The sequence below is a fragment of the Nothoprocta perdicaria genome, unplaced genomic scaffold (assembly GCF_003342845.1).
Source record: "Nothoprocta perdicaria isolate Ctin4 unplaced genomic scaffold, notPer1 scaffold_103, whole genome shotgun sequence".
Classification (NCBI taxonomy): Eukaryota; Metazoa; Chordata; class Aves; order Tinamiformes; family Tinamidae; genus Nothoprocta; species Nothoprocta perdicaria.
Genome location: NW_020454128.1, coordinates 1,299,889 through 1,319,530, shown reverse-complemented (window position 1 = coordinate 1,319,530; position 19,642 = coordinate 1,299,889). Strand labels below are relative to the sequence as shown.

At 42.6% G+C, this 19,642-nt stretch overlaps 1 protein-coding gene across 1 annotated transcript in view; it reads right to left on the bottom strand.

Annotated features, from left to right (window-relative positions):
* The window catches only part of KCNU1 (potassium calcium-activated channel subfamily U member 1), a 54,928-nt gene that overhangs the window by 32,520 nt on the left and 2,766 nt on the right, over positions 1-19,642 (bottom strand). Inside the window, 12 exon segments of the mRNA XM_026042475.1 lie at positions 266-371; positions 1,018-1,128; positions 1,360-1,451; positions 1,820-1,990; positions 2,263-2,338; positions 2,788-2,863; positions 3,444-3,555; positions 3,996-4,086; positions 5,672-5,733; positions 6,636-6,752; positions 7,288-7,364; positions 11,144-11,198. Coding sequence (XP_025898260.1) covers positions 266-371; positions 1,018-1,128; positions 1,360-1,451; positions 1,820-1,990; positions 2,263-2,338; positions 2,788-2,863; positions 3,444-3,555; positions 3,996-4,086; positions 5,672-5,733; positions 6,636-6,752; positions 7,288-7,364; positions 11,144-11,198 — 1,146 coding nt within the window.

Here is a 19,642-nt window from a genome sequence, read left to right as displayed (position 1 = left end):
TTTTTTTTTTTTTTTTTAAAACTCAGACCCATTCAAAATCTGATTTCTCTTCTTTCTTTGTGCTTAAAAAGTCCATTATTCCCAGTCCTTGCATTCTCACTTCCCAAGTGACACTCTGCTCTGCAAAAGGTACTTCCAAAGTGAAAGGAGCTACTTGAAGTGCAAATCCCAACACAAAGTGAGTAGATGCAGCAGACACATCCTTTCATAAGGAACCAGATTTCCCTGACATTGGCTCCTCAAGCAGAAAGGACAAAGTTCTTACCCCAACTCTCTTCAGATCTTCCAAGTTCAGTGCAGAGCCATAAAAGAAAGTAGTGTAAGCTGAATAGCATTTGAATACGGCTTCCAGCTCCAGACTAGGAAGAGACCTATTCAATGCAAACAGCAACAAGGAAAAATCGATTCTCTCAATTATATTCTCCTCAATTCTTCATTTCTCAGAGAAGTCATTTACAATAATTACTTGCTGTTTATAAAAATAACTACAGGGATTTGGTAGCTCAGTTAAAGTACATAGTTTAGATTGCACTGAAAATAAGTTTTTATAAAACTCAGCAGTCATGAAAATGTTTCCTATATTTTTCCTGCCTTTTGCTAGGTCATTAATTTTTCATGAGCATCATTCCACAACCATCAATGCAGCTCTAATTTTGCAGCTCACTGCTACTCCGAGAGCCATGAAATGACATTTCCCAGGTTTTGACTCAGCATTCTGCTTCACCTGGAACTGCTGAACTTCTCTGACACTGCCAGGCTTGCCCAGACTGACACAGTTGGGTATCTCGGGCAAAGCCAGCTGACTACGCAGTTTACAAGGGATTTTTTAAGTGATCATGACAGAAAACATTTTCCATTGAAGATCCCAGCAGGAAAGCCTCATGCCCCAGTTTGTTTTGCAGCTCCCATTAATGAGCTATACAGCAAGGCTTTGCTTTACTTTCAAGCCTCCTACATTTCCTTTAAGAGTATAGAGGGAAAGGATATGAATTCTCTCAGAGATACACAGATACTTACTCTCCCAGAAAAAGGATTTCTGTGCAAATGTTTCCCTTGTCCTGAAGCAAGAAGTCTTGTAGGAAAGCAGTGACACTCTCCAGAGTGATATTACCGCAGACAACAATATAGCTACAGGAAGAGATCAAACAAGATTTGATACTTGGAAAACAGTAGTGTGATCACTGCAAATCTGACATCGCATAACATTACATATCTGCTTGGTGGTTATGAAGTCAAGTACTGCAGGAGACAGACTGCTTCTGCCTTTGACTTGATAGTGATTTCATCCATCACTACCATGTACCTCAGGAGTTATTTTGGAAAGGAAGGGGAACAAATACACATAGAAATGATACTTACTTTTTCCCACTCACCACTTCATAGGAGGATTTGTAATTTTTATGGCTTTTGACAATTTCCACAACTTCAGGGCTAAAGTTTGCAAACAATACCTAAGACAACAAGAAATGCCACACCTCTCAGAGCAACTTCCTTCTACCCTTATGATGAATTAACCCATGAGAACGTGAGGAACAAAACTACAAATGTACTTTTGATTCCTACAATCCCTGACACCTTGGATTCTTTTGTCTGGTATTTTGGCTCTTGTTCTGTCAAGCATTTGCAGCCTCAGGAAGAAACAACTGGAGCCTTGCCCGCTCTTAGGGGACAAAACTGCTCTAAAGCCACACTGGAAGTAAAGTTAGAACTCTGTTTACACATAGATATCTGATCCCTGCTGGAATTCTGCTAAGCTCAAGTCTTTGGTACATCCCTGTTTCCTCTCTGTACCCAGCTAAAAGAAATAAAAGTGTCTTACCAGACCACCAATGATGAAGAAAATTATGAAGGTTCGGCCCAGGGCTGTTTTAACCACAACATCACCATAACCCACAGTTGACATGGTCACCATTACTAGGTACATGCATTTGAAATAGCTGAGGGACTGAGAATTTTCAGGGTAGACCCAAGGATCTCCATTGTTTTCTACCTGCCCAAGACAGAAAGAAGAAGGAAATGAGAGAAAAGTTTAAAGGACTGAACCAAAGGTTTGGTTTGGGCCCATCTCTGGTTTTGGTTATTTAATAAAGAAAAATTAGCATTATTATTATTATTACTGTTAAAGTGACCCACTACCAGAAAACACCTCTTCTTTCGTTTTCTCTCTTTCCCCCATAGAGAAGGCCACACTCTTTAGGGAAAGCTCACACTGTTACACTGATTTAAGGCAACAAGGAAGGATATGTAACTGATTGTACCTACCAGGTGAATAAATCCTGCAGCTGTGAGCCACGTGCTGAGAAATACAGCAAAGAGTTTGCAGAGCTTGATTGAATAACTGGAGATGGAAAAGGAAAAGGCCCAGAGCTCTTAAGATAGAACATAATCTCTGCAAGAACTAATTTCCTACCTGACACCACCTCTGATCAAAAACAAAACACCCTTCTTGTGTAACACTACAGAAGCATTCAGAATTCAAAAAAATTTCCTACATCCAGTCTTTTCTGTCACAGGCACTGTGCCAAATAATCCTATTTTTGATATTTATCAAATCCCTAAACTCGTATGAGTTCTTATATGTATGATTCACATTTTTTTTTTCCCTACAGAGTTTAACAGAGCTACTAGTTATAAAACTCTTCGTAATTTCTAGCTCAACATTATTAATAGCCAGGTTATTTCCAAATGCAACTTTTGATTTTCCTTTTTATTATCACAGTCAGCCAAAATACAAAAGTCAGGGAGAATATTATCTTTCCAAGTGTTCTCAGTCAGGCTTTGACTTACTTGTCCTTGGTAATCCTGAGAAACTGCAGTATTCGGGGAAGTTCTAACAACCTCAGTGCTCTCAGAAAACGCAAACCTGCAGAAAAGCAAGCAATGCAGAGAAGACAAAGAAAAATCTCCATCTACAAGCAGGGTGTTTGCATGTATTCAAGTTTAGACATGGATGCTTTGTTTTCCACATATTTAGAGTGGATCATACATCCAACCTGATAAGAGAAGATAGCATTGCCAGGTATGCGGGGCCTTTTGTTGCTAAATTTCTACTTATGTCCTCAAATGAGGCCCTGAATTACAAGAAAGAGATGTAGTTTCTCAGATGCAAGCTGAGAGATTAAGTGACATAGAGGCCTACTGGACTATACACCTTAGAGCACATATGAAAGTCATTCATAAAATAGGATACCATGTCCACTTCCCTTCTGAATAACACATCCACTTGGGGAAGTTAAAACCCAGGGAAGCACACATGTGTAACATAGGCAGTACTTGATAATTCACCAGCCTTTTGAAATTGAAGAGCTTTTATCAGTAAGGTATAACTTTGCTTACAAAAAACAGTTTGCATAGTTTCTCCAGGTTAAAATAAACTAAACAGGCATTGTTATAAGATGCTGAAATAAAAAGGATAGAGAGCAGGATCTCCAAGCATCACTTACCAAGCCAATTCTTCTTTAAGTAATATGAAACAAAAACTGGAGGAATGGTGAAGAAATCCACAAGAGAATTCAGCTCAAGCCAGAATCTCAGCTTGTCATCTGCTGCCACCAACTAAAGATGAATACACCAAAAAACACAAAGGCTGAGTGATTCTGGGTCTCACTAGAGAAAGGGGAAAGCTCTCCAAGAGACTCCTTTTTGCAGTCTGCTTTTTCTGGCTTCTTTTCTGGCTTAAGTGGAAATCCACTTAAGACTTCATTTTGTTTCAGAAAGCCTTGAGCTGAGGCCCTGAGAACATAACAACAGGTTGGAGCCAAAGTAAAATGACTTTCTCTGCTTCCTTCTCATCTTCCTAGTCTTTTTTTTTTTTTTTTTTTTTTTTTTTATTCCAAAAAGAAAGCACTTAGAAGCTGGAAAAAAAAAAAAACAAGGTGGTGGTGAATTAAGCTAAGGCAATCAGACATTATATTTCAGAAGACCTGACGACCCAAGCAGGCAAAGTGTTCTCTGCTATGTATTTGTAACTCACCTTTTTCATAATGTGCCCTTACCCGTAATCCAAAGTAAAGCAGGAAGAAAGCATTGAAGGCTGTATCTGTAAGAAGGATGTTGTCTAGGAAGTAGATCTTGGAATCCTGTGTTCTAATGGAGAAATATTTATCACAACCAGTGCAAGGAGGAAGAAACAAGAAGAAAACATACTAGCCATAAAAAGACTATAGCTTTTAAATTTTGATTATGAATATTTACTAAGCCATAAGTTTAAAGTATTCACAACTTTGTGTAATTTAAATCACTGCTTCCTCAGCAGGCTAAAGTGTTAACAGCATGTTTTTATTAGCACTAGCAAGTATGTTAAAACATGACATTATCCTATCTACTCTGCAGTTTATACTGGAAGGTTTTCATTACATTTAGGGAACACCTAAGCAAATCCTTGGGATTCAGGAGCTCCTCTCCTCTGTGCACCAGTAGTTACCCACCCTAGGCTGGCTCCACTGACCTTGCATGAGAGGTTTAGAGCTGAACCAATCCCAGCAGCAGAGATGGATGCAGGTGGTAGCATCTAGCAGGGAAAACGGAGGGAATAAACTCTGCCTGCTGGCACCGCCTTGCCCAACAGAAGGTGCCTGATAGCAGCTCAGGGGATTACAGGCTGCACTGTGGCACTCCCTTGCTCACACACAGTCCATAGCAGCCTTACAGTGAGTTTGGGATACGAGTTGAGCCAGCTGAGATGCTTCTTCCTCCACATGGGATATTTTCAAAGGAGAAACAGAACTAAGTGATCCAGGCCCATAGGTCAGCCCAGGTGAGCTCCTGCTTTCACATGTGGGATACAATGCTATTCATGGAAAGGACGTTGGATGAATAAGGCTAAAAGCCTCTTTCCTCCTTAAAAAGAATTTCTTTCCTTTTTGAAGCTATTCCTAGCTGTTTGTCAAATTTATAAGACCTTGGGATTAAACATAATACTAGATTGCTCTTGATGTATAATTCTGATTCTCAGGTTTACCCATGCTCATTGAATTCAGTTCAGACTGCTCCGTAGCCTTTATATTTATCTCATTTTATGATTCAATTTTATTTTTTCTGACGCCCAAGCAAAGCACTGAGAACAATGCTCTGCCATATTAAATCGATCAAAGGGTTTTTACATATTAATATCCTTTTACCCCTGAGCACACTCTACAAAATAAATGCATTCTGGTGAAGATTGATAGAGGCCATAGCCTGCTTCCCTCCTCAGTCTTGTTATTTTTATTCTCAAATTGTTTACTGAAGGTTGGGATTTTGCAGGAGAGCTCTGTTCCTATTTAGCTACAAAAATAGATGGTCACAATTTCAGAATTTTAGGTTGTGAGCTTTATTAAAAGCCTGGCATTCTCTAAACATTGCAATAGGAACAGCTGGGCTTCGAATGCTTCTGAAAATGCAGGCAGCAAAATGGGTGCCAGACCATTTTCAAAATCTGTTTCCAGCCACAGTACTTGGAAATCTGTCCCTCATTCCGAGACTCCAGCTTTGAAGGTATATCCAAGGGGCGTGTGTTTGTGTGCTCCTGTGTGCAAACAGAACAGCCTCACACCCAAACACCCCTTCACTCACCCCAAAACAAAACACCCCCAAGAGTGCTTCAACAGAAAGATATATGAAAAACATGTGCTCGGGCTTCCACAATTTGTTCTAAACAAACATTCTGGATAAACTTCAAGAATCTACTTACTTTTTAAGGTCGACAAAATACACCATGAGTGAGCCAATATTCAGAAAAAACACCAATATCACCTGAAAACAGGCAAAGAGGATGTTGTGAGGTTTCAGTACCATGAATTCCAAACATACTCTTAGACCCCACTTTGGTTGCAACTCTGGTTGCAAGACATAGAAACAAGGCAACTGAGGAGTGTTATTGGCAGTAATCGGTCATACTGAAGGGACCAAGGTGGGATTGCGACGGATCTTCCTTTCTGTGCCACTTGGGTGATATTTTCTGCTTGCCTTTTCCTTGTTCTCAGTGTTTGTCCAAATTAAACTTCAAATTACTTGTACTGAAGAAAAGGTGGAAAAAACATTATATCCATTTCTGCAGATGTCTGAGATCCAGCTGTATTTAGGGTAATGACTGTGGGCAATGAGACCTAAGATGCTACCTGTGATTCCTGTGTGTTCAGGAACTCCCTATGAATGATATAACATTGAGTATACGTTTGAATTCATTTAACATACAGCCTCCCTACTCATTTCTCCTTACAAAGGTCTTTGCCACGTGCAATTCTTTTGGTGGCTGAAATGGCACTCTCAAACCACTGTACATACACTTAAATTAACAAAAATCATCTTTACCAATACCACTGTAATGAGATCCCACTTTAGTAGCCTTGGCTGAAAAAGTGAGCACTGAGTCACAGGACTGAGCCTCTGTAACTACCACAACAGAGGTTCTGTAATCAGCCCCAACAACGTACCTACAACCAGAGCAACACAAGCATCAGATAATTTTCAGCCACTTTATCATTTTTATTCTACTTAAGACTTAGTTAGACTTTCCAAGTCACCTCCTCAGGTCAAACACACTTGTATTAGGGAAAAGCCTGCAGTAGAGCTAAAAGATCTGACACTCTCGGTGTTTTCACCGTGCCTCAACGTCCTCAGAGGAACTAGCACCCTGTGCTGGCCCATGTACGCACCAGCACACGCCCCATGGACGTTTGTGCTGACAGCATCATCTGCACCTCTGTAGAGAAGATCCTCATCCAGTAGACGGAGCTTTGCTTCCTTTGGTAAGGCCACCAGACATCCTTGTCCTGCCAGAGAAGCAAACAGAGCCTTATCCTCAAGCTCCCCACATGCTGTTCCTCAGCATGGCTGAGCAACACACACAGACATAACCCAAACCGATCAGAGTAACATACAGGGGGTAGGCACATACGAACTTGTGTGGTTAGAACTGACAGGCTATATACAAGCAGAGATAATTGTGGTGGCCAGTGAGGTGACAAGCATTCCAGAGTCTTTCCATGTTTATCGTTTGCATATATAGGTGCTCATGTTCCTGTACGTATGTGTTCACATTACATAGTTGTAGTAGCTACCTTGCCCCCTCCTTTCAGAAGGGGAAGGACATTAATGTCCAAAACACTAATCTTGCAAAAATAAGCACCTCAGAGGTAAAAATCAATACCTTTGAGTTTCCTCAGACCAAGCTTTCCCTCAGCACACCCTATGCAAGATGCAGATTCTCCAACTGAGTACAACATAAAAGGGCCCAAAACTTTGACCACCACATTCTCATATCAACACATAAAACATGAGCTATTGCAGAAATATGGTGCGTTTTACCTTTTTCCTCCAGATGTATGCTAGGATGAATCCATAGGCATATCTGGTTAGCCTGAAAGCCAGGATAGTGAGCAGGCCTCCCAAGAAAATGAACAAGGAGGGCACAATAAAAGCCAGCTGAAAGTGTAGTGCACCAGTGAGGTCAAGTTTCTCTATCACATTATCCAACATTTTGCTTTGCCTTCTACTTCCTCAGCTTCCTTAAATTCCCTGGCCATGACCTTCTAGAATGTCCCCTGCTTTTGTGACACTGCTGTTGTGCTGCCATCACGATGCCACTGGTGAGAGAGGCTACTGGAACTAGGCTCCCTCAGCAGCAGAAATATCTAAAAGGTGGTTTAAGCCAGAACTATTTGCAGGTCTAGTTGCCCATTCCCAGCTGGTGTGGTAGCAATGGGATCAGATGCCATTCATTCACTCAGAAAACTCATCCCTTTCCATTGAAACAGAACCTCATCAAAAGCTTTAGGTCTAGTCAAGAATTTTGAAGTTATTTTTATTTTTTTAAATGAACACTGCACATGAATAATGCAATCAGCCTCCTCTTCATGCAATCAGGACAGCTGAGTCTGGAAGTAGTGATTTTGCCTGAAATGGGAAGACGCATGCCCAGGGCAGGGAAAGAATGTTGAAATAACAGCCCAACAAATTGTCAAGCTGGGAGGCTAAGGGCATTACTGCAGCCTTCACGTGCAGTAACACACACCGCGTACCCTCCCCTTGCCTTTCACGCCGAGCAGCAGAGCAGCCTGTGAACAACTGGAAGCAGCCAGGGATGTTCTGCAGGGTGAGGGTGGTTGTGGGGACAGTTGCCCACCTACCACAATCGTTACTTGTGTTTGCTTGGACACTAACACACCCCAGCTGCCAATGGTTCCTCACCTAAGGCTCTAGAATGCCCAAGACATGGACAGAAGTTATTTTCAACACATTCCCAAGGGCAAGGATGGAAAAAGTGCACTGTTCTAAACAGAGGAATCTGTCTTTTACCCTGGTGTAACTGCATTTTACTTGCACATGTTAAATTTCACTATACTCTTATCACTCCTTACACCAAGCTTTTCTGGTCTAGGAGTAGCAGCTGTGGGACAGTGCGGGTGCTAGAGCAGAGCTCTCCGAGGCTCTGCCCTTCCCTGGGGCGACACGTACATGCTCTATTACCAACAAGAACACGTCTCCAAGCAGCTCAGCAAGCAGGAGCAAGGGAAACAGCAAAGAGTGACGTGAAGCTCCCATCCACCGTCTATCTCAGCCCAAACTCAGGCCAGACACTTTCTAGGATGGGCTTGTCCACAGAAGCACTTTTAGGGATGCTGGAAAGTCAAGACTCACTGTGGGGACTGCAAGCAGACCTGGCTCCCTGCCCAGCAGGTAACCCCACCTCAGCATGAGGGCAGGGCCTTGGCAGCTGCCCCTGTGCCTCCCTTCCATGCCGCAAGCCGCTTTTCTCTGCTGCCACGGGAGGGTTTGGGCTGCAGGTGGCAGCCTCTGCCCGCGCGTTTGCAGCTCCGAGGCGGCTCCGGGCAGGATCCATGCAGGCAGGCCAGCCCTGTGCAAGGGCAGCCATGCCCAGCGCAGGAGCAGCTCCCCGGGGCACAGCCCCGGAGTGGGGGAGCTGCAGCTCCAGACACCAAGGCAGCAACAGCCACGCGCGGCCCCGAGGAGACTTCTGCCTTATTTTCATTCCTGCGCCTAAGCTGTGGTTTCTGCTACCTGGATGCACACGCATGTGACCAGATACATACACGAGGGGGCACACCCTGCCTGCTTCCAGTGCAAGCCCAGGGACCCAGCTCCCAGTGCTCTAGAAACGCGAGGAGTTTCCCCACTTGTCTAGTGCCAGGAAACGGCTCCTCCCATCAATATTTTGCAGGTAGAAAGCCACAGAAGGGAAGAAACAAGGCCAAGAGGGGAGCGAGCAGGACACCGAGAACCCGCCTGCAGGAGCTCCAAGCACCGAGGCCCCTGTTTACATCCTTCCCCCGCAGCAAATCCATACTGCCTTGACCTTCCAGCCAAGTATTACTGCACCTGCTCCAGTGCAGTATGGAGCACCTAACATTACAAATAATCATCCCTGCATTTGCGCTCATGCACCCTGACGGCATCTCTTTATTTCCTCTTTGACAGCCTCAATGGCTCAAGCTCCTTATGTTCCACGCTAGCAACACGTTTCCCTGACTCGGAATCATTTTCACGGCTCTTGGGAACCCTTTCAATTTCTCAGCATCCTCTTTGATCTGCAGGAAGCAGAAGCCGAGTCGCTATCCTACTGAAGATCTGGCTAATGTGGCTGCATGAGCTCTAAGCTTATTACGGGAGATCTGTGACGGGAGAGATTTGGGTTGAGTGCACCAGTCTGACTGAAAGGAAAGAAGGATGAGAGAAGCACTGAATTGGGGAGACATTTCCTGAAAGGATTAAACTTCTGTCTGGGTAATGAGAACATCCACAGTCATATTAGCCTGGATTAAAGAGACAGATAAATTCCGCTCCTTCCAAGCATAAACCAATAGCTGCTGGGGACTGTGAATAAATGTCTCCTTTGGGTGGATTCTCCCTACAGTGAGCAATTAGAGAGGAACCTAAGTCTCCCACCAGAGCTGCTGGTTACCAGCACAGCCAGGGCCCTGGGATGAACGGGCTTGGAGGAGGTCAGCCAGCTCCAAATTCCATGGGGACACACACACACAGCCTCAATAAAGCACTTGTGTGTAAAGATCAAATACTTGGGTCATCTGCCCCTGCTTGCAAGCCTATCTAGGTAAGAAAGCTAAGGAATCAAACTGAGAAACATGTCCTCAAACCTGTGTTCTCCCATCCTTCTTCCCACTGCAGCCTTCATTTCGGAAGGGAGTGAATATCACACGTGAATGCAGAGTTCCTCTAATGGCTGCCTGGCAAACAGGCCCTGCTTTTACTGTGCTCTGAACCTTCCAGGTGCAAAATAAAACAGATTGGTCTGGAATTTGGAAGCAAATGAGGCAGGCTGCTTGCTCCAGGCTTCCAATTTAATAAGCATGCACCTATATCTAATAGACAGTCTGTCACTTCCCTTTAATAGAAATCACCTGCTCCTCTAATAATCATTAAACAAATTGACAGCACAATAGCCAGAGCTTCTCATCTTAATGCCACCTGCAGCAAAAGCAAGATAATCTACTAGTATCTTGCCAGCAAGGCCACTATTCTGCCCAACAGGCAGCCTGCCCCCTCAGCACACCCTGCCACATGCCAGCAGAGCAACCCTGCCCACAATGGGAACAAACAGCACTGGGAACCCACTGATACAGTACAAGTGGCTTATTAATAAGCTCATTTCTTTTTTTTTTTTTTTTCCCTCCATGGTGAGGAAATCATCCCTCAATGCCTCCTGTAGTGTTATCTTGAGGCATTCTGTCAGCGTTCTCAGCAGCTGGGGGCAAAACAGCCATTTCTCCTTCTGGCCTGGCTCACATTCCCCTCCACATCCTCACTCCAAACACCACCCAGAGCCTTCAGGCCCTTACTCCAAGCTTTCTGCTCTGCAGCAGTCAGTACCGAAGGACACTTGAAGATAATGAAGGCTTTTCAGCAGCATTATGCAGACTGATTGTCTCAATCACACTGATTTGGGAGCTAGGTTGTGCCTGATGGGGCCTCTCATGGCTGATGAGGGAAGGAGGAACAGCTATGCTGGGGTGAAAGGGGACCAAGGGCCACAGTTGCTGTTTGTTACCACAGCCCTTCACGAACTACACAGGAGCACCAAGACAAGTGACTCTAAAGGCAGCTGTGCAGAGAAGTCTGATCCACACACTGATGTGTGGTGGCCAGAATATCTCACAAATTCCCAAACTGCAAAGCTTCAAGACACCTCTATGTCCAGCAACATGGCTCTCTGCATGGGAAGAACTCTGGAGGGAGTCTTTCTGCCTTTCCAAAGCAGCTCACACTGCAAATTCCCAGGTGGGTTGTGTAGGGATAAGGACTAGAAAGCCAAGAGCCCAATTATCTCCCCTGCGCAAGAGCAAAGAAGTCACTGCAGAGCTCCCCTCACAGCAGCTACATGGAAGGTAACTGCCCATGTCCTCCTCCAAATAGGGAGGTGGAGCCAAAGGAGGGTGACAACAACTTCCTGGTCCTCCCCAAAGTCCCCCATGGGGGCTGCAGATGAGGGGAATTCAACCAGTGTCTGCCCAGCTCCATAGCCCAGGCACCTGTAACAAACAGCTCTGCAAACAAACCTGACTCGAAGTCTCAGCCGCGCTGCCAGTGTCTCAGGATCCCTCTTTTTACCTAGGGCCTTTCTTCTTTCAGGAGGTTCTTCCTTCTAGTATCTGCATCTGTTGGAAGCCAGATCCCAGCTCGCTTCATTACTGCCGTACTCATTGCAAGGCACTGATATATGCTAAGACACAGGATTACATTTCCCATGTCCACAGAAGCTAATTTAGATGGTATTGTAGCTGCAAATTAAACTCTGTAAGCTCTGCACAACGTCGTCTGTCTGCCTCTCCCCTGTCTAGTCTGTACTGAAAAGCTGCCAGCTTCAGTGTACAGTTGTACACTGTTTACAGTTGTAAAACTATGAACTAAAATTCCTAGAGCAGCCCCAGCAAATAGAGTGATAAAAGCAATATATGAAGATTTATCTGATTAAGCACTAGTCTTCGAGTGCCAGGATTAAAAACCAAACACAAAAAAAAACAATAAATACCACTTTTTGTATGATTACGTATGGTGGAACAGAGTACCAAAATTCACATTCCAAATCTTCAGCCTGAGCAAATTAGTGCAATTCAGTGAGTTTTAAGCACCATAGCCAAGCAACCAACTAAGATCACACCTCTACAACCTCATTCACAACTCTTTTTCCTCTGAAATGTTGAATATAGTGGACTATAGCGCCCGGGGGAGTTTCAGTGCTTGTTCACAGGAACACGAACACCTGCAATGGTTCTTCTTCCTGCACGTGCTGCTATGATGATCAAAGAAGTGTTCACTGGATACAGGTTAGTCTAAGCAAAGTGTGTTAGACAGACAAAGATTACATGCCTAAATGATACATGTGCTCTAATTAGAGAATGTAATCACCTCAGGCTTGCTCATTATTGCTCCCTTTCTGTTTATCATTTCAGCTGCATTAAGGTCCCTGGCAGTGCTTTTATCTGACTTTTATATTCAAGGACATCAGGTTTTTAATCATTAAACACCTTAAGCTCTATTCTTCAGGAATCTTTGAAGAATAATTATTTTCCTAGTATAAACCATATATCACTGAAGGTTGTTTTAAAAATCTCTCATCTCTGGCTGCACTTATGTCAACAGATCTCTTTGGGCTGTGAAAAAGTATCTCAAAAAAGAAAGGCAAAAAAATATTTTGTCATTCTTCCTCTGTTTTTCAAACATTTTGTTCTGCTGGAAGACTTCCAGCTCAACTATATTATCTGTCAAAGCACTAGCCATGGCAGAGCTAAGGGGATTTTCATGTGAGCTGGAGCCCTTAAGCACCACTTCTCATCCTTGCTAACAAGAGCATGCAGCATTTCAGCATTGCCCTTGATTTGAAGCTGCCTGACAACAGGAGGAGCTCATTTAGCCAAATGATCCTTCTCACACCTTTCTGCACATAACCACATTTCCCCTCCCTGTATGGCAACTGCCCTTAAGAAAAATAAAAACCCACTATGCCACTTCCCTTCCAAAAGTCTCCTACAATCTATAGCTCTGGGACTACTTCCAAACCCCTCAAAAAGTCTACATGGACATGAAGCTAATATTTATTAAGTTATGAACTTTGCTTTATTTTGCAATCCCCTCCACCTGCTAGTTATTCAATTCCTTCAATCAGTGATTGCCCTATCTCACCCCAAGACCATGCAGATTTTTTGACCATTTCATGTCCAAAACTCCTCTCCATTATCGGGGTCTCTGGGGAGGCAAAATGGTTTAAAATAAGTTAAAATGTCAACATGTAGAGGAACACAAACCACAACACTAAGTGTAATTAACATTTCTGATGGACTAAAAAAGTTCAACACTTGCTAATTAGACAGGAAAATTGCTTCTTCTTCATGGGATAGTTGATTTCTTCAGAAATCTACCCGTACCACTGATTAGATATTATACCTTAATCCATGTTTTCTAAGCACACACCAATATCTTCTATTATTTAAATGGGCAAAGCAAGGAATCTTTTGAGACACACAGTGCTAGCAAAGCAGAGATGCATTATATCTAATTTATACATATATACACATGTGCATATTTATATGTGTCTCTACATAAACAAAATCAGCACTATTAAGAGCCAATAAAATCTCCCATTTTTTTTCCAGAGGGTAAGAGACTGCTTTTCTATTTCTCCACAGCAATACTACAAAAATCAAAATGACAACAGCAGCTATGGAGGAAATTTGAGCCTGGTGCAGAGCACAAGGACTCTCCCAAGTGATTTCAGGATCCTTTCCACAAGTGCTTCATTTTGCCACACAAAGCAGTGCTGGCAGGAGCAGAAGGCCCCTGGGTAGCTGGTTAATCTCCTTTAAAGGTTTTCTGCTGTCATTAGTTGCAGCTCAGCTGACACCTGCCCCTCACAGCACAATCTAATTTGATAACATTGATTTACATTAACAAGGGGGAATGACTTCTATTGTTCTGTATTTGCTTTTTCTCTGCAGTCCTAATTGCTGGATAATCTTTTATTTTCACTGTTGAAAATAGAAGGGGAAGTTGCCCCTTGAATGAGACACAGCTAGAGGCTGGAGATCTGCACATGCAAGTCTGACTGCACCAAGGAACCTTGTTTAATGAGATTCCTGGTTTTGCAGATTGATAAACACAATTACATTCCTCAAAGTTGGTTATTCATGAGATTGGAGGGTTGGTATTTGAGGCCCAGCAACCCCCTCAGAACTGAAAGCCAGAGCAAACTGCAGACTGTATTTTGTAATCAGAGGCTCCAGATAAACCAGATGCATTTTTCCCCTGCACTCAGAGAATTGGGATGATAGATGTGCAGCAAAACTGAAAGCAGGTGAGTGCTCTCAGGCTCCCCACCTGGGTGCTCGCAGACAGCAAAGGGCCAGTAAACGCACAGCAAGCGCTTCAGCCGAAACCTTACAGAAAAGGGTGAACAAGCCCATCTTGTCCCAAACCACATTTCTGATGCAGTTCACAGAACACCTGATCCAAAGCCCCCTGAAATTCATACAACCCCCTTTTGGAATCTGTCTGAACATCTCAGGCTGAATTGCTCCATGTGGTATATATATAGTGTACTGCACAGAATAGTGCACACTGTGTGTGTGTATATATATGTGTGTGTGTGTGTGTGTGTGTGTGTACACACAGATTCTGCACTAGCTGGGGTGCTCTGCAGCCAAGGGAGAAGGGAATCAAATCTACTGGGTCCCGAGCAGCCAAGATTCCCCCTTGCCCCCTGTTTTCTTATCACTGGGACTCATGATACACAAGAGAATTTACCCTGAAGGAAAGGTGGGATTTGAAGCCTCCAGGCCTAGAGCCCTTTTCAAAGGGGCTGACAACCTCATAGCTGTGAAAAATGGACATGGATTCTTTAACAAGTGTAATGACGTGAAGACCATTGGCACTGATACATCATTTGAAAGATTAAGCAGCAATCCTGCAAACTAATCACCATAAAGCAGTACAGAGACTCCATATACTGCAGATTGCATCACCTAGATGCAGGCTAAACAACAGCATGCTTCCAGCTGAGAATTTTCTCTATTATTAGAAAATCAATTACTCCTTCCCTTCCTGGCTACAAATATTGGAGGTGACTAAGTATCCTGTGCTTCTGTTCAGTCAAACTTCTTGACAGTAGGAGCACCAGAGAGGTGGTAATAAAATTTGTATCTGGGGGTTCACACACATTTCAATATTATTCTTCTGGAAGTGAGCCTGGTGAATGGAAAACAAATTTAAATCATGATAAAAGCCCAGGCAGCTGCTATCCATATTGTTAACTGCTTGCCATAGGAAAAGATGGATTTTGCATCCTTTGGGAATGGCAGTTCTCATTTCTTCTCATTGTAAAGCTGTAACATTTATTGTACCTGAGCCCCAGCTACAAGGTTTTCCACACAGATGATGTGCTTGCAAGAAGGGAACCTGGCAGCTTATTGCTTTCTTCCTTGTACTCCTCCATCTCCCTGCAATCCTCTACAAATTTCTGCCTACAATCATTTTCCAAGGCTAATCAGGAAATTCCAGATTTGCTTCTGCTTGTTCACAAGGCGGAACACACATTTAAAAACCGTAAGTGTCCTCTCCACTTCCCTAGTTGCAGGTCTCATCTTTCTCTTCTCCTATCTAGTCCCAAAACCAAAAGCTTGATCCAGTCACACTCAAATACTCAAACGGCTTTAAACACGAGACAGAAGGTGGGTTCCAATAAGATCACAGGAGGTTTGGTTAATGAAGGTGCTTCAGGGACTAAAGAAACTACCCCAGAAGTCAACAGGCAGATGTCATGTGCCAACAAAATATGCCAAAGCAGGGGAGGCAGTGGTGTTTGCTCATTATAACAGGTATTTTTCAGACAAAAAAGGGCACCCAGTAAGATGCAGCGAGTCATTGACATCACAGCTCACATGATGATCTGGCAAGCCTAAAGCAAACAAAACATTTGCCTTTATTCAAGCAGCATTTTGTTTAAAATATGACCAAATTACAAAAATATTCAGAAGTGCTGGGGCTGCTTTCTGGAAGCTCCTCTGCACACCTGCAAAGGAAGCAGTGGAATCATTCCCAGAAGCTCAGTGCTATTCAACTTGTTCAATGTGAACACATGGCTGCAGACTGAGTATATTCAGTCTTCCCAACAGACACAGCATCGCTTTTCTGCCTTTCCTCATAAAAGAGAAAGAAACCAGCTTATCACTGGTAACTATTAGTAGGAAACATGTTTTTAACACAGGTAAATAGGCAAGATGAACTACAAGGTTAGGAGCACACAGGAATATTGCATTTTGACTGGGCAGCACAGCCTCATTTCCATTCCTGCTTACTTGCAGCTGGCCAAAGCCTGCCAGTGTCTTACTGTAAGAACACAACTTTTAGAGCACAGTCTTTCACAGCAGCAATAGCTGCAAGCCTTTAATAGGCCAAGGGGTCTAACAGAGACACAAACCCACCTTCCTTGGTGACTGTAGCAGCCTCAACACAGTTTTTCTTGCACCAGCACTGCTGTCACATGAGCTAATATTCTCTTTTCATCAGAGACCTACTTTAAGCAAAATAAAGGTGATGAAGCCCCTACACAAGTCAGTCTGAAGGAGTCCTGTGCTCTCTTCTAAACGGAGTTTAATTTATAGCGGTTTCCTTTGAGACAGAAACAAGGGAATATTCCGCCCCACCACCTCCGGCTTGTTTTCATTTTCTCTTGATCACTTATTTTCAGAGCTTCAGGAATTAGAACTCTTATGTACCATAAGCCTTAAAACTATGTAATTAATTTCACTAATGAAAGAATCTCTAGATACGCTTTAAAATATATATTTTTATGCAGTTGCCTAATTTCCTAGGTAAATACCTAGCTATTACCATTTTGAAAGGCTCAAATTTATAAATAGTATATTTCCAGTGCACTAAACTTAATAGAATCCTTCTAGAAACCCCATTATATTCTTTAATGTAATGTAAAGTTTTATTACTTTTTAGTAATTACAGTGTGTATTTTGCCCAATTAATTACCAGGCAGCTCCACCATGAATGACTTATCATTCTAGCCTTCTCTCCCCTCTAGCTACACATCCCAAGTTCTGGCCATGGACATAATTACCAGAGATGAGGAGAAACAAGTGGATTGGTTTGTGTTCCCCGGTACACTTGACGATGAACACATTTCCTTATGAAGTCCTTCACTTTGAATTAAACCTTGAGCAGGAAAGGTAATGCAGTAAGACTATTAGAAGCAAAATACTTTTTTTTTTTTAAATGAGGGATTAAGATTTTGAAAGTATATAGGGTATTTTTTATCTTGAGTTTCCCATATTTGGGATCAACAATAGCATAAAAATTTTGAAATACAATGGTGAGGTTTCTTGCTGTTATTTTTATTACAACATTGCAGTGAGGATGCTATGGTAATAAGTCCTATAAAAACCACATACCAAAGCACAGCTCCTTTGCCACTGTCTTGTAGAGACATCAGCAATAAAGCAGATTGCTTTGTACCACAGGGTCCTAGATATGTCAAACAGGGATATTCCCAAATGGAAGCTCATCCAAATCCAGTTAGTAGGATATTAGCCCTCTGATAGCCCTGGAAAATGGGAATATTGTGCATCATAAAAGCTCAAAACAAGACATATTTCCACTCCTTTACTCCGTTAACATGACTGTACTTGCAGAAGTCTAGTAACCCATTTTAACTACATTTTTTTCTTGCTAAATACTTAGATACAGAAAATAAACACGATGTATCTGATTATGTCCTCAGAGAACTTGGCACAAGCCTACATCAAGACAGACTAAACAGCTCCACAAAACCATGCAACCTGCCTTCCCCTTGCTCTCACATGCACACACACACACGCAGTACAAGTCACTCAAAAACATACAGGCAAATGTGAAGTCCCAAGTTTTCATTCTCAGAATCCAGAATCAGGTGCCAAGGATTTCCAGACCTTATGCGACTGTTTAGAAAGGAGCTGTTTCTGAAATGTGACATCATGCAAGTCATGCATGTGCTGACATGTTTATATGATTGAGGGCATAATGACTACCAATTACTCTAAATTTCCATACCAAGCAATAGCTTACGTTATATATATTTTGGAAAACCTACAGCCTCAAGAACAAAATACTTACAAGCGATTCTGTGCTTTCCTGAAACCAGGCTTAAACTTCTCCTGCTGAGAGCACAGATCATTAACATTGTTAATGCTCTCACTAAAACTGTTTGGAGAATGTGACAAGTCTAATTTGTTACTGACAGACCAGTTGGGAGTACGTTTCAAATGCACTGCTCTTGCTGTTGTATGCTTGGAATGGATGTGCATCCTGTCAGGTAGGCTTGTGATTTTGTTAAAGACTATCTGCTATTTCATCAATCTTTTTAGCTACATTCAGAAGGGAAAACTCTGCATTCTGGTCACCTCCATTTCTGCTTTTAGATTTAAAAAGCCTGTCTTTACAATATCATGATTGCAACCCAGGGAGAAAGGAACTTTCCAAGACACAGCTTGGCAACCCAGAGGTGTTTGATTCCTCAAACAGAGCTATTTTTTGATTAAGCTGTATAGCTAATTACCATAGATAGCACATCTTCTCTACCTTAACTTTGATGGTTTGATAAGATCTATTTACACACAATGGAAAATTCAGTGCTTTGGCATAAAATACATATTTTAGTAGGCTGCATATAAAATCAAGCAATGTCAATGGACATAGCCTCTTTTCTTCAGAGATGAGAACTTTCTAGAAGAAAAGGCCTAAAGGATTTTTCTTCCCATTCCTCTGCCTCCATGTCTTTCATAAATTTAGCTACTTTGAGACAGAAATCAGACCACTGGTTTTATGACCTATCCCTGATGATGCAAGAGACTGTCAATACCACTGGTTTCAGCAACATGAAATACCGAGTCAGTCTGCCATCTCCAAGAGACACACATGCTCAAAGACACTGAAAACATAACTGCTGGGAGCTTTCAGGTATTACTACCATGAAAATAAAAATGTTTACCCTAAGAAATGTAAGATGAGAAGCTCTTCTAGCTCTTCCCAGCTCCTTTGGGAGCTTACTCCCCTGCAGAATCAGCCTCTCAGAAAATGCAACATCCACTGCGTGGCAGCTCCTGGTTGTCTTTTCTAACATTGTAGCACTTGGAAATAGGCAAGACTTCATAGTCTGAACTTGCAAAGAATGGCAGTGGTGGGAGGTGCATTTGTCTGAACTGACACTAATTAAATTCTGTACTCACCCCTTTCTCCATGTTTCTCCAGCAAAATGGCAACAGGTGCATTCATGCGGAGACAGCTTTTGTTTTAAGCAAAGCTGACACTGCTATAGCAGATAGCAAAGACTAAATCAAACTACATAGTTTGGGACTCCTTACCTTTTAAATACTCCCCAAATCATACAGATGCCAAGAGCTGATCAGAGAATATTCACATCTCCACTGGTACAACAGCATTTACATCAGTGCACGTCCTGATGACTACACAGCAAAAAGAGCTTCAGACTCACAGAAATGCTTGAGAAATTCCCTCATGAGTTCTCTTGTGGAAGAAAAAGGCAAACTGAGTATTAATCAGTATTTTAGCATATGAGCATGGCTACAGATTCTGATTCAACCTGCTATTGCTGAGTCTTTCCATCTCAATTTCCTAGCTATAGCATCCT